Genomic DNA, 13,261 nt, shown 5'->3' with positions numbered 1-13,261 from the left:
TTTTTTACGATGCCGTCTCTGTCAAAATGGATTTTGACAGAAGCAGGAACTATGAAGCTGAAATCACTGGTTCTAAAGGCAGGCACGCGTGCACATGCGTGAAAATTGTCTGGAGGAAATGCTTCCCAGAGTGTGCTGGCTCTTGTTAGCGTGTGAAAATGCGCTGATGGGAGCTGATGCTTTTCGGTATTGTCAATGAACTTCTGGGCCTTGAGTGAATATCTGTGGAAGAACTGGGCTCCAGCTCCTAAACCACAGAGTTCCCCTTGCACGGCCCTGGGAGGGCTGGCAGGGTTAGGAGCTTGGTGCAGCAAATCTGAAGGGAGAGGAAGCAGTAAGAATTCCCGAGTTCTGTCTCCGATGAGGAAATGGCTATAGTGTTGAGCATTACCTTCCGAGGTGGAGATCACCTGTGCTGCGATAAGGATGCAGGTGTTCAGATGGAAACCTAGCAGCGTTCTGTGGTTGTGCAGCTGGATAACTATTCTGTGCTTAGGTAAGGTTTATAGGGATGCGGAGTCAGTTACAAGAGCAGCTAGCTAAGACTTCAGGCATTTGCATCCTTCTTCAGCAGTGAGTTTGATGCTCAAGTCCAGGTAGCCCTCACATTTAAACTTCAGTTACAGTTTTCATGGGTACTGTGATTTACCGTTGCTTGCGTATGTATTCTGCTTTGTGTCTTAAATACTGGCTCATCTCAAGCGGAAATGGGAAGCGGATCTGCTGGGTTGAATTTAGTCAATTGGGGTCTGTCCTAAGTTGTCAAGCCGTTAAAGTACAATGACGAATTAGGGGGATCCTTTCGAAAAGAACTGTAAAACTTTACACAAGTGGAGCAAGGCCCTGTCTGCCCGGTCCTTTGGAGGTCTCCAATACCGACATTGCTGCGTAGTGATGACCATTAAGCGAAGGCCAGGGCTTCCCTTCTCGCCATGAATGCCCAGCGATTAGCACGTTCCTGTTCTTTAGTTGAAAGGTGAAATCAAAGGCTTGATGTTTGTGCTCTTTGAAGATGCTGTGTCAGGTTCTGTCAGGCTTTTGGTAGCCTAGGGAGCGTGTCTCCTGCTCTTGTGCTTCCCTAAAGCAGTCCCACGGAAGCAGCTATTTCAAAATAGGTTGGCACTATAGATTAGATCTGGGTTAAGAAGATCCCACCGGATCTAAAGATTTCACTTTAGAAATAATTCAAATTGCTCAAGAATCCTTTCTGCTTTTCTAAAAGATACAGTTAAGTAAGATTCAGCATCAGGTTTACAAAAACCAAATCTATATGAGGCCGTTTATGTTGGGAAAGTGGCACTTGTAGTTTTAGGATGTGTTTGCTGGATGCTTTTCACTGGAAGGAGCACACTGCCTACCTTCAGCTGTGGCAGGCAGTGTGTGTCCAGGGATTTCTTCTGTCGTGCTCCTATTATGTGGAGTTGTTACATGCACAAGTATTGGTGAGAGGGCTTCCCCAAATCTTCGGAATTTTGAAAAGAGAGTGCATGTGGAGGCAGTCTCTGCCTTGTAGGAACTCCGGTAATTTGTCTTGTCACTATATCTAGTAACAGCTTGTTGAAGCCTGAAACAGAAAATTGGGGTGAAGAATAACAGTGCTAATCAATGACAAACCTGGTAATAAGAAATTTAATTTCAAGGTATTGGACATTGCCCTCTGGTATAAAGTAGTCATTTGTCTTCTTACTGGGTGGGGAGGGGGGGAGAATATTTTATAGAAAAATAATTTGTGATTAAGCATGGGATACTGTTGACCAAGTGAAGTATTTACAAATGCCTGTCAGGTACTTGGGGGTCATTAGTAATTTACTGTAAACTCTGCTGCTTTCACGCGTTGCCAGAAGAAATGGTGAATTCGGATTATGTCCTTGTCTCAACATGGTCATATTAAAAAACATTACTGTGATCTTATAAATGTAGGAAACCATGCCCAACAGAGCTTACAATGTTCTGCCGTGGTGCTGTTCTGTATTGTTGATGGCCTGAGTAAAAGCAAGAGGCACCTTTAGAAAAAAAAAAACCAACACAAAATCAAAACAAAAAGAAAACCACCAAAAAGTGGGTGATGATGGAGTGCAGGAAGAACCTGTGTGTGAACTCTTAAGTTCTGAAGTAAGTGAAGGCTGGTGCTGAGGTTGCTCTTATGTTTTCATTATTGGAATGCTTTGAAGCACCACTTTTTTTTTTTTTTTCTTCTCAGTTTTGGTTGCTGTGGTAAAAGACGAGGAAGTATTTCTCACCACAGTGAGAGAAACCACAAAAGATTACAGTTTCCAGTTTTCTCCCCCATTTATGGTGTAGCTTTCTGTTTGAGCCGGTGTGTAGAATTGTTAATTTCTAACAATGCTGACATGATTTCTGTCTGTTCTTGGATATGGGGAGAGTTTGTTTATTTTAAACATGCTGCTTCTAGTTATGTTTTTTGCTGCTTTTATTTGAGCATATTTATTTGTTTGCCTTTTAGCTTGGCACTATAAATGTGAGTAATTGAGAATCTACATGTGAGTAGTAATTGTGTATTGTGATGAATGAGATCCTGTCTTAATATATCTATCCCCTAGTGTGAGGTGAGTACCTGGTGGTTCCTGCGGTGAAAGCCGGGGCTCTGCCAGCATGCTCACTTGTAACTGGAGATCAAAAGGATTTGTCACTTACGTGATGTGTTTTAGATGTTGCTCCCAGCAGTCAATGAGCCCGGCCACTGTATTAAAAAGAGCTGTCGGGTTTTGGTTGGTTTTTTTTTTTTAATATATTCTGCGTATCAATAGGAAATTTTAGAAGATTGAGCCAAAGCACTCAACAGGAGTGCCAATGGTATACGCTTAGGTTGTTGCTTGTGGGATGAAGTGTGGAGGTATGCGAAATGCACGCAAGACTTGACCCACGTGCCCCTTCTGCAGAAGGTGCTGTGGAGACAGGGAATGGAAGTTGCTGGGTGTTCTCCATAATGCCCGTCGAATCGTGAATGTAACAAGGCTGTGTAACAGCACGGATACATTATCTGATGATGTTTGTCTCTATACTTACCGTCTTATAAAAGGACAGTGGGAACTTTATAACATCCGTTGGCCTTCGCGTGTTAAACGACACTTTTCTGGGGTCATAAATGTAAGGAGTGGGAGGACCTGCCCAACTGACGGTGCAGGAAGCAGGCGTGGAAAGGGCTGGACTGTCCAATGCGCGGGCATCGGTGTGGCTGTGTCTTGCCCTCCTCTCTACCTGAAGACACGGCTTCCCTGGGGCAGTAAACCTGCGAGGTTAGGAGCCGGGAGCCTTGCTGAGCAGCCTGCTGTCTGTTGGGGACCAGGACAGGGTGCGGGCACCTGTGAGCAACATCCTACTCCGCTCTCCCTGCCAGTTGCTATGTTTAACTCTATGATGTCCCACGGCTGCAAAGCAGCATTGGAGGTATCTTGCCACAGTGGTGATTATTGTTCCAGTCCTTAAGAGCAACCGCTGTGTTTGTGCAGTAGTTTGGGATACCGGGCAGATGCACTGACTGGTTTGTTCATGTCGGGTAGATAAGCAAGTAGGTTCTTGAGCTCCGTTCTCCTTCACAGTTGATTTTTCTGTGGTGTTCAGTTCCTTCCTATGAAAAGACGCGTAGTCTGTAAGGTAAAGAGCATTCTGTGCCAAATCACAGTGAAAGAAAACGCGCTCTTTACTGTGCAAATAGGCTTCCCCCGGCCCACTCGCTGTCATCTCAGTTTGCAGTACTGCCAACTTGAGAGTGCATCTGGGCCCTCTCTGGCTGGTGCTGTGATCGTAGCATCTTGCTGGAGTATCTGGGAATAGGTCAGGTGTGACGGACAAGGGCCTTTTGACGCAGAATGTGTGGGAGTGGCTGTAATGTGAGATTTGGAATAAGTACCAGAGCTGCTTTTGAAGGCTGTTGTAAAGGACAAGATGTCTTCCTTCTGTGCTGCTAGGTTCTTAGTGGGGATGAGCAGGACCATCCAGACTGTCTTTTAGTGTTCTGGAAAGCAGCTAAAAAAGTGGTTGGAAGTCACATGTACATGGGTATAGTAATAGGAACTTCAGGGTATGACGTGATGGATGTTAGCTTGCTTGCTTCTGTAGCAAGCCTTGCTTGTAATGGCTCCTAACTCTCTCTCTTGCATTCTGTAGGCACTGGGGAGAGTGGAAAAAGCACGTTCATTAAGCAAATGCGTATAATTCATGGCTCAGGCTACTCTGAAGAGGACAAAAAAGGCTTCACCAAGCTGGTGTACCAAAACATCTTCACTGCCATGCAGTCTATGATCAGGGCCATGGAAACCCTGAAGATTCTGTACAAATATGAACAGAACAAGGTAAGTTTCTCACAATTTTTGCATGTGTTTTTAGGCAATGGGATTCTAGGGTTTGACTCCTAAGTTCCTGTTTGTTTGTGTCCTTCTGCGTTGCAGTCTCAACCTTCCTGAAATCTTTCCTGTAAATGTTTTGTGCTTAAGGACTGCTTTTTATGACATTTTGTTGATATCTGACTCCATTTAGTTGGTTGTGTTAAGGGACAGAGCAGCTTTCTCAGGATGGCTTATATGCTGGTCTGCATATAGGTGGTGGGAGCAAGGGACTGGGACATGACAGAGGGTGGAGGAGAGGTGTTCTTTTTACTTGTTTCAAGGATTCAGTATTGTTAAATGTGTCGGGCTTTTCTTTGCATGAGTTACTGTTTACATCGGAACTTGAAGCTGACTAAATACATGTTGGACCCAGAAGATACCTCTGCTGGCAGTTATCACTATTACCGCAATCTGTCAGCTTTTCTGATAGGTGCTGACTGAAGGTACAAAGTTTTCTTGAAAGGTTTTGGTCTTGACCACTGAAACGTGGTTTGAACTGAAGTCTGGCGTACTGATTTTGGGTCCAGGAATAGATTTTTCAGCCAGATCTGATCTAAATTGTTTCAGCTTCTTGGGGAGAGGATGGGGAGGGTGTGCCAGGAAACTGGGGGGTTTAGTGTGTTTTGCTTCTTTAATGTTTTTAAGTGAAATTATATTTCATTTGTTGTGTCACACAGTAACTGGGAGCTGATTTTTAGTAACTGTTCATAGGGACTGGATGGTGCACCAGGAGTTCTGGAGTCCGAACGCCTGTTTTGCCTTTAGGGAGGTTCTGCAGTCTCAGTGGTGAGGATAGGCAGGGTGTGAGGACGCTTGCCTTGCCTGTGCTTTACCCGGGGCACGGTGGAGGTGTTTTGATAGATAGAATCTGCCAACTTTTCCTTATGAGAATGTATGCAGAACTTGGCTTTGTGTTTTATTTTTCCTGGCATAGGTGGTATAGGCAAAAGCCCTTCCTGTGGCAAGTGCGCAAAGATTTCAGAAAGTGGCTTGGTGTGGATAAAAACCTCACAGGTGCCACGGGCTGCTGTCATGACCGTAGTCGTTCCTTTGCTTATACGTTGTATGGTGGGCATTTTTGTTTTCTCTCTCAAAAGGGATCATGATTGAAGTATGCTGAAATGATGTCTCTACTGCTATTAAAATTGTAGTTTAAATTTCTTTTTGTAAGAAGACTGGGATAGCAACTTGTTATCCGATGCAATTCAACCTCTTCAGAAGTTGGGCAGTCTGTGGCTTTCTTCACAGTGAATGCTCAGTGGATGCTGCCTTGGAAACCACTGTGTTTCAAAACACCTGGTGATCGAATGATAGGTGAAACCCGCTGCTGTTGTACAGCTTATTCTGCCAAGGTGCACGTGATGCTTTAGAGGAATTCTGCTGATGTCTGCCATGTCTTAGATGTACAGTTTACCTATTGTCCCTCTGGTCTTAGCAGCCTGATCCACAAACAGTGTGTGGGTCCGTGTAGTCATAATGTACAGGTTTAGTTCATCTGAGAATTTTTTGCCTGCCTGTGACCCCTGCTCCTGACCCTCCCTCCCCTGTTTTGGGGGTTTTTTTTGGTTTTTTTTTCGCTCTTCAATCTCCAGGCCAATGCAGTGCTGATCCGGGAAGTTGATGTAGAAAAGGTCATGACATTTGAGCAGCCATATGTAAGTGCAATTAAAACATTGTGGAATGACCCTGGAATACAAGAGTGTTATGACAGGAGAAGAGAATATCAGCTTTCTGACTCAGCTAAATAGTAAGTATGTAATCACTGGCATGCACTGGTAGATGGTAGTGATGGTCTAACAAATAATACCTGTCCAATTTTTTTAATTGAAGTCTAGAGTTTGTTTCAAAGGGCAGGAACACTGCTGTAGATTTCACTATGTAGTTTATTTAAAGTATCTTTTATCTTTTTCATTGAGGCGGGTGAGTCTTGCTAGTGTTTTAGACAAGCTGCACAGTCTCTGCTGGCTGCGTGTATTGGGATAAAAATCATAGGCATGTGAGAGAGTCACTTTGCCTCTGTCAGCCAGAAGTATCCTTAGGAAAAGTTAAGATGAAAGAGCAGTGGGAGCAGCTACCTGGTAACTTGTTGGAATCTGGCTCCAGAAAAGCAAAGAGCTTTGCTGGGGATGGGGAAAGCTATGTTTATTTGGGGATAGATTTAGATTGGGAAATGCCTTACCATTTGCTACTTTTCATGAGGGTATGAGGTGTTCTGGTGGGTGAAGAAGACAGTTGTTCGCACATCTGCTTCTGGATATACCTGAAGCTGGAGCCTCTGCCTTACGCCATCTGTGTTGGCCCTGGCTCTTAGCCAGCAGAAGTGTTGCTCTTGCTCTTCAGGTTTGTCCTTTGGCCAACAGGTGTACATGGATGTGTAACTGAATGGATTTATTATTAACAAAATCTAAGTCTGGTAACATAGGTTCGTTTATAAATGGAAAACCTCAGATGAGACTCAGTTCTGAAAGGCATCCACTGTACTTAAACTTTCTCTGTAGTAAAGATCGTCTTCCACACTCCTGTACGCGGTTGATAAAGTTGTCCTTAACGTATCTGTTTATCCTCCAAAGGGGATGGCTGGTGAATTACTGTTCCCCAAAGATGTATCCTGTTATTTTTTCCAGATCACGTTTTAAATGATTCTGGTGACTTCTTACTTCCTTGTTATGCCAGGGAAAGACTAAGCATAGCAATGTTTCAATCTGTATATTTATGTGCTGCAACCTAAGGTAGTTTTTTTTTTTTTTTTTTTCCATTGTGCTTCTTGTAGCTATCTTAGCGACGTGGATCGTATTGCTACCCCAGGATATCTACCAACTCAGCAAGATGTGCTACGGGTTAGAGTTCCTACAACCGGTATCATAGAGTACCCCTTTGACCTAGAGAATATTATCTTCAGGTACTGAAGGTGTATTCATGTTACAGCTGAACTGAGAGAGGAATGATATGGTGTCAGGAAGGATGAGTTCTGGATTGCTTTAGGGTGTCCAGGTGCTTAGCAGAGAGGTTTGAGTGGATGCGTGTGCTGTGATGCTATGGAGTATCTGCTGATAGGTGCTCCCGCAATGGGGATGGTGCAACATTTTATTCTGATAAAGGGAAAATGCCAAGCTGAAGCATTGACTGTCACAGACCAGAACATGCTTTTGAATCAGTGACACTGAAAGCCCAACTAACAACCTTGCAGGAGCTGGTGTCCTTCCTGGGAAGGATTGCGTTGCTGGCATCTGAGCTTGAAGTGGTGGCTTGTGAGGAAGCTGAGTGAACTGTTGGTAGCTTAAGCCACCGAGGGGAAGAGGGGGAAGCTTGCTCTGGGCAGTGCTTGACTTAAAGTGTATTTCCCTTTAAGAATGCTTAGCTCAAGCAACTTTGACCATTTTTTTTCTCCTTCAAAAAGAGGCCACTTCTTGTGCAGAAATACTTCCTTGTTTGTGATACCTAGCATCTGCCTTCAGAGGTGGTTTACTGTGCCTACCTTGTGCTCTTGGGATGATACCAAAACTTGCTGCCCGTGCTGCTGTAGTGATAGACAGTATTTGGAGGCTTAAGCCAGCAATCGAGCATGGCATGAAGGGCACAATGACATGCCTGTCCATGGCAAAGCAATTTTCTCCCTAGCTCTCTGGTACTTACATACTCCCTGCCCTTCAGTGTTGACATTACAAGAGAGGAATAAAGAAGCCTGCATCCTCTCTTAAACCATTCAGTCACAGATAGACAGGAAGTTACTCTTCCCCGCTCTGGTTTGCTGACCTATGAAATGTGTATAGGGTTTTAGCAAAGGTGGGCTGGGTGCATTGAACTTCAGGTGAGCGACAAAATAATTCTAGCATACTACACAGGTGGGACTTAAAACTGAGGAGCTGAAGTGCGTAACTGTTAAACAGCACATTCTAAGAAAAGTTCAATAACGAAAAAAAGCTCTCTGTGCGAGAGAAGTTTTGAGGCAAGCGGATGCTTTAATAAGAATCTTACAATCTCAGTAAGAATATAAGAATAGTTTGCTCATTTGACAGAGTGGAGTTTTGAAAGGCTTGTCTTTTCAGACTCAGGACTGTTACTTAGCAAACCAGAGCAGAATGCAGCTAAAAATGGTAATGCCGATGTTTGGGATTTGAATTTGGTATCGCTTGCCTATGGCCATCTCTTCAGTTTGATATATTTCTGGAATGGGATATTTTGTAAACTTGATGGGTTTGTTAGCAAGCACATATTATTACATTCCCATGCCAGGTTAACTTAAATGGTAAAGAGCCCCGTTTGTTCTCATCGTATGCTGTTTCTTTGCATCCGGATAGAGAACTGCAGCTACTTCTGTGATACTGTATGTATTTCTCTTCCTTAGAATGGTGGATGTTGGAGGTCAAAGATCAGAACGAAGGAAGTGGATCCATTGCTTTGAAAATGTGACTTCCATCATGTTTTTAGTAGCACTTAGTGAATATGACCAAGTTCTGGTGGAATCTGATAACGAGGTAAGCCAAAGAATGGGAACTGTGCAGGAGGGTGGAAGGAAAGGAGGTATCTTGCTAGCTTCTTGGAGCTTGGTACCAAAATGCTTGGTGCCGAGCTGGATTAGCAAGTGGTGTTGGTTCTGGCCTTCAGTTCTTCCTATTGCAAAGGGAATGTGAACCTCAATGGGTCATGATGTCCCTGAGAATGGAAAATGTACAGTGCATTCCAATCGTCTGTACTTCTCAAGTAAAACTGAAATACTCTGAAATTGCCGAGTTCTGCGTGCCTTGGGAGGTGCTGTGCTCTTAAAAATCACCCATTCCTCTTTTCCACTCCGTGCTGCTTTGTGCTGTGGCTGCTGTCTTGTTAGACAGCGACTGGTCTCTTTGAAGGCGCAATACTGAATTTTTCCACTTGCTAATAGATTAAAAAAATGCCATTAGAAGTCATTAAAATTACTTTTAAGCCTTTTGATATAAATGGCTTGCCAGTTAAATGAAACTCGAGTCCATCAGGTTTTGCATTTCCTTTCCATTTACTGTTGCAGCTTGAGCCAGAACCTACCTGGGGCCAAAGTGTTCTGTGTACAGTATCCGAGATGCTGGATTGATGCAGCAGGTAGCAGAAAGGCGTCTCAGTGCTCATTTGTGAAAACAAGGCTTTCTTTTTCTTATTTCAGAACCGGATGGAAGAGAGTAAAGCTCTCTTTCGCACCATTATCACTTATCCGTGGTTCCAGAACTCTTCTGTTATCCTCTTTCTCAACAAGAAAGATCTGTTGGAAGACAAGATCCTATATTCCCACCTTGTTGACTATTTCCCAGAGTTTGATGGTGAGTGGTTTTTAAGGATAAACACTCTGTATCTAGAAGAAGGGGTGAAGGTGTTTGGTTAGAATTTTTTTGGTTTTTAAGGAAAACTCAGATCTAGAGATGGGGAAAACATCTTAATTTTAGAAGGAATACCTACAACAATGAGAAAATGTCACAAAAATGTCTTAATCTTATGTAGATAACTGGAATCTGATCGAATGATCAAATAATGAACTCATAGACGGAGAATTACCTCCCCCCCACCCCCTAGATACGCACTTCAGAGTATTAAATAATGGAAGTCTAATTTTCCTGTCTGTGTGCTTGTGCCTATAATCCGTTTCATAAACACATGACAATTCCCTGGTATACCAGGCATTTTAACTCTCTAGTCAAGAGGTGACTTGAGTCTTTGTTTTGAGAAACTGACTGGTCAGACATCCAAGTTGTCAAAATGACAGTGCTGAAAAACCTCAGGTAGCATGAAATTCTTATTAGTGCGCCATCTGCAGCTGTGGAAATACAGTATCTATGTGAAACAGGAATTCCATCGTGAAGCAAAATTCCATCACCAAAATAGCATTTCAGGCCCTTCAGTTGAGTGCATTTAAAGTTGGCTGGTAACATCTGTACAGGGCTGACAATAAATAAAATTAGTGGAGAATGAGATCAGGCGACACACTTCTTGCTGTGCTCTTGTGTATTAACTCTGTCGTTTTGTGCTTTAAAAAGCAAGGTAAGGGAAGAATTGCCTTTTTGCAAACAGCTTTCTTTTAAACGACTAATGAAATTGCTCCGTATTAGATCTCCTCCCACTTCTGGAGTTTCATGCCCCCTGCTGTCTGAAAGCACAAGCACTCTGAAATTATCAGTGGTAGAAAACATCACGTTTTTACAGCAGGCTGGGAATGGCTGGTGAGCTTATCGGTCAAATAGTGTGTGCTTCTAATATACCTGAACAGCTGGAGACAGGATCGCAACATCAGGAAGTGCCATCCTGTACTTTCAGCTTTTTCATATAAGTATTTACTGTAGCTCCTCCAGGGATGCTGCATGGCTTGTGAGTGGGAGGTAGCCCATCAGACCACCTCTCCAGAGATGTCCTTGCCATGGAGAATGTGACAGCACCAGTACTGTGAAAGAAATATCAGTAGGAGGCTTTTTTTCTGAGGAGTTGTCAGCAATACAAAGTAAATGCTGGCTAAAGCTCCAGTTTTTACCTCCTGTGAGCTGACCAGCCAGTTAGGACAGGCCGCAGTGTTGGCTGAAGATGACCCTTGTTTGCCAAACATACGTTTGTGTCCTTCAGTGCATAAGATCCATCTATATATTCAAAAGAAGCATTTCCAGAGGAGAGCATTGTGTTACGTATGTCCAGCATCTGTCACCGCTCTCTAGCAAACGCAGCACATACAGGGTTGTACCAAATGCTGTATTTCAAAGCACAGGCTGAAGTGACGCCTCGGTGTCTGTCAAAACACTCAGACTTGGACAAATGCCTTTTGTAGGTTTTGGTTAGGTAACTGAAAACCATAAGACACTTCAGATCCTGGGACTTTTATGCCATAAATGATCTTAATTTCTCCTTTATAGCCCTGTAACCCATAAGAAAATGTGCCCTAGCAATTATTGTGATGGATCAAACCGGGGGATGCACTTAGCGTAAATCCATTAACTGGTTCCTTTGTTTGCTGCAGGCCCACAGAGGGATGCACAGGCAGCCCGTGAGTTCATTCTCAAGATGTTTGTGGATTTAAATCCAGACAGCGATAAAATCATCTATTCTCACTTCACATGTGCCACAGACACAGAAAACATCCGTTTCGTCTTTGCAGCTGTCAAGGACACCATCCTACAGCTCAACCTGAAGGAGTACAACCTGGTTTGACCTGCTCTGCTCTTGGCCCCTTGAGAGGCTTCATTCTGAAGAAAAGACAAAGAAATTTTAAATATGACAGGAAAAAAAAGTTTTAATTTTTGATGATGTAATGATTGCAAATTGTCTGATCTGTGGAGTGGCAAGTGCTCAGTGTTATCCTGGAGTCTCATGTCTCTGTCCACAGAGTAGTTGATTTCATATTTTTAACAAATTGCTTTTATTTCACAGTTAACGGGGATATGCCTCATTTCTTCAGCACCTTGCTTCTTAATTTTTGCCAAACAGCTAAGGCAGTCTCATCTGGAGCTTTCCTTTGTTGCTTAGCCACTTTTTTTTCCCCCCTTTTTGTTCCCATGGTATATATAGAAAAAAACTAACTTTCCAGCTGACATTGTGAATTCACTGGACTGTGGGAGTGCAGAATGCTACTGGTCCCTTTGTGCTCTCCAACTATTGTGCAAAAAAAAGAAAAAGGCAAAACAAAAAAAAAAAAAGCCATCACTTTTCCATTCTTTATATGTTCTAGTTCTGAGTTATTTTTTCTTATCAATTATAAAAGGGATGGAGAATGTGATTTTTTTTTTTTTTTTTTTTTTTTTTAAATTATTGATGTTCTATACATAGTTTGCTACGTGTTGCTGTATTTTGTTCATGGACTACAAATGATGGAAGCTCTTGGAGCAATAGCTGCTGAGCCTGGGGAAGTGCCTGACTGTAACTGTTCTTTTTTATTTTATTTTGTTTTTATTTTTTTCACACACATACACACATGCCCCCCCCACACCACAAGCGCATGTGCGCGCACAAGGCTCAATTTGCAGAGAGAAACTATGTTTTGTTGAGTAGAGTGTATGACATCAAGTGAGCAACTTCTCTATGCAGCAGATATCAAAAGCACACTGAGTAATGGTGGCATTTGAACATCAGACTTTGGCTGCATTGCAAACCTTAGTCTCGTGCCACCCTCTAGTTCTTTTCTTGCTGCTGGTAGCAAACAAGCCTTGTTTATTGCATTTTGTGCCAGTGTGTTGAATGACTTTGTAGGAGTTCCTTGGTCCTGTCCAGCTTGCAGATTTTTAGAAAGAACCAGAGTTGGTGGGTGACAAACTTTGGGAGGTAGGTAGGATTCTTACTTGAAAAGATTGAGGATAGCTCTTGGAGGGAGCGGCAATTCTCTCTCTCTCTCTCTTCCTTTTTTTTTTGACCCACACTCCTGCGTCTGCATTCCCGAGGCACATGCTGCTGTGTTTCTCTTTAGAGGAGGATGGATCCTCTTTGGAAGACTTGCACACATACCTGCTCTAGGGTGCATGTGATAATCAAGTTACAGTAGCCATGGCTGGAGCACACGGCTGCTGTGGAATCCAGAATGCCCTGCTGGGGTTGCACTCTTTTTGTAGAGACAGAGACAGCAGGGTTCGCTGGTGCAGGTGGAAGGTAGAGTGGAAGTAGTTCTGGATTCTAGATGCCAAATGAAACTCCACTAAGCAGAAGGATGTGAAGCCTTTGCACATTAGAGAGCTTTTTCCAGGAACTGAGGCAAGTGAACAAATGTGCCGAAGACCTGTTGCCGGCCTGGAAGATAACTGCAGTGGCCAAGGCAAGGAGCGAGTAGGAAACAAGGAGACCTGACCCACCTCTGGACGTGTGTTGTTTAGCCATCACTAATGCTTCTGTTTCGATTCCAACCAGTAGCATTGGGTCCAAATCCTCTGGATCAACCCGACTGCCCCCTTGAAGGCTAGCAGGCTGCCGGTAGATAAAGACTA

At 43.4% G+C, this 13,261-nt stretch overlaps 1 protein-coding gene across 1 annotated transcript in view; it reads left to right on the top strand.

Annotated features, from left to right (window-relative positions):
• LOC104124382 (guanine nucleotide-binding protein subunit alpha-11) overlaps positions 1–11,930 on the top strand; it is a 20,668-nt gene extending 8,738 nt beyond the window's left edge. The window contains exons 2-7 of the mRNA XM_009636719.2: positions 4,129–4,313; positions 5,939–6,093; positions 7,117–7,245; positions 8,692–8,821; positions 9,481–9,634; positions 11,311–11,930. Coding sequence (XP_009635014.1) covers positions 4,167–4,313; positions 5,939–6,093; positions 7,117–7,245; positions 8,692–8,821; positions 9,481–9,634; positions 11,311–11,501 — 906 coding nt within the window. The 5' untranslated portion in view covers positions 4,129–4,166 and the 3' untranslated portion in view covers positions 11,502–11,930. The remainder of the gene's footprint in view (positions 1–4,128; positions 4,314–5,938; positions 6,094–7,116; positions 7,246–8,691; positions 8,822–9,480; positions 9,635–11,310) is intronic.
• Positions 11,931–13,261: the final 1,331 nt, after the last annotated feature.

This window comes from Egretta garzetta, unplaced genomic scaffold (genome assembly GCF_000687185.1).
Source record: "Egretta garzetta isolate BGI_Z169 unplaced genomic scaffold, ASM68718v1 scaffold4, whole genome shotgun sequence".
NCBI classification, from domain to species: domain Eukaryota; kingdom Metazoa; phylum Chordata; class Aves; order Pelecaniformes; family Ardeidae; genus Egretta; species Egretta garzetta.
Note: the sequence above shows the minus strand (reverse complement) of the source record. Positions and strands in the feature narration are given on the sequence as shown.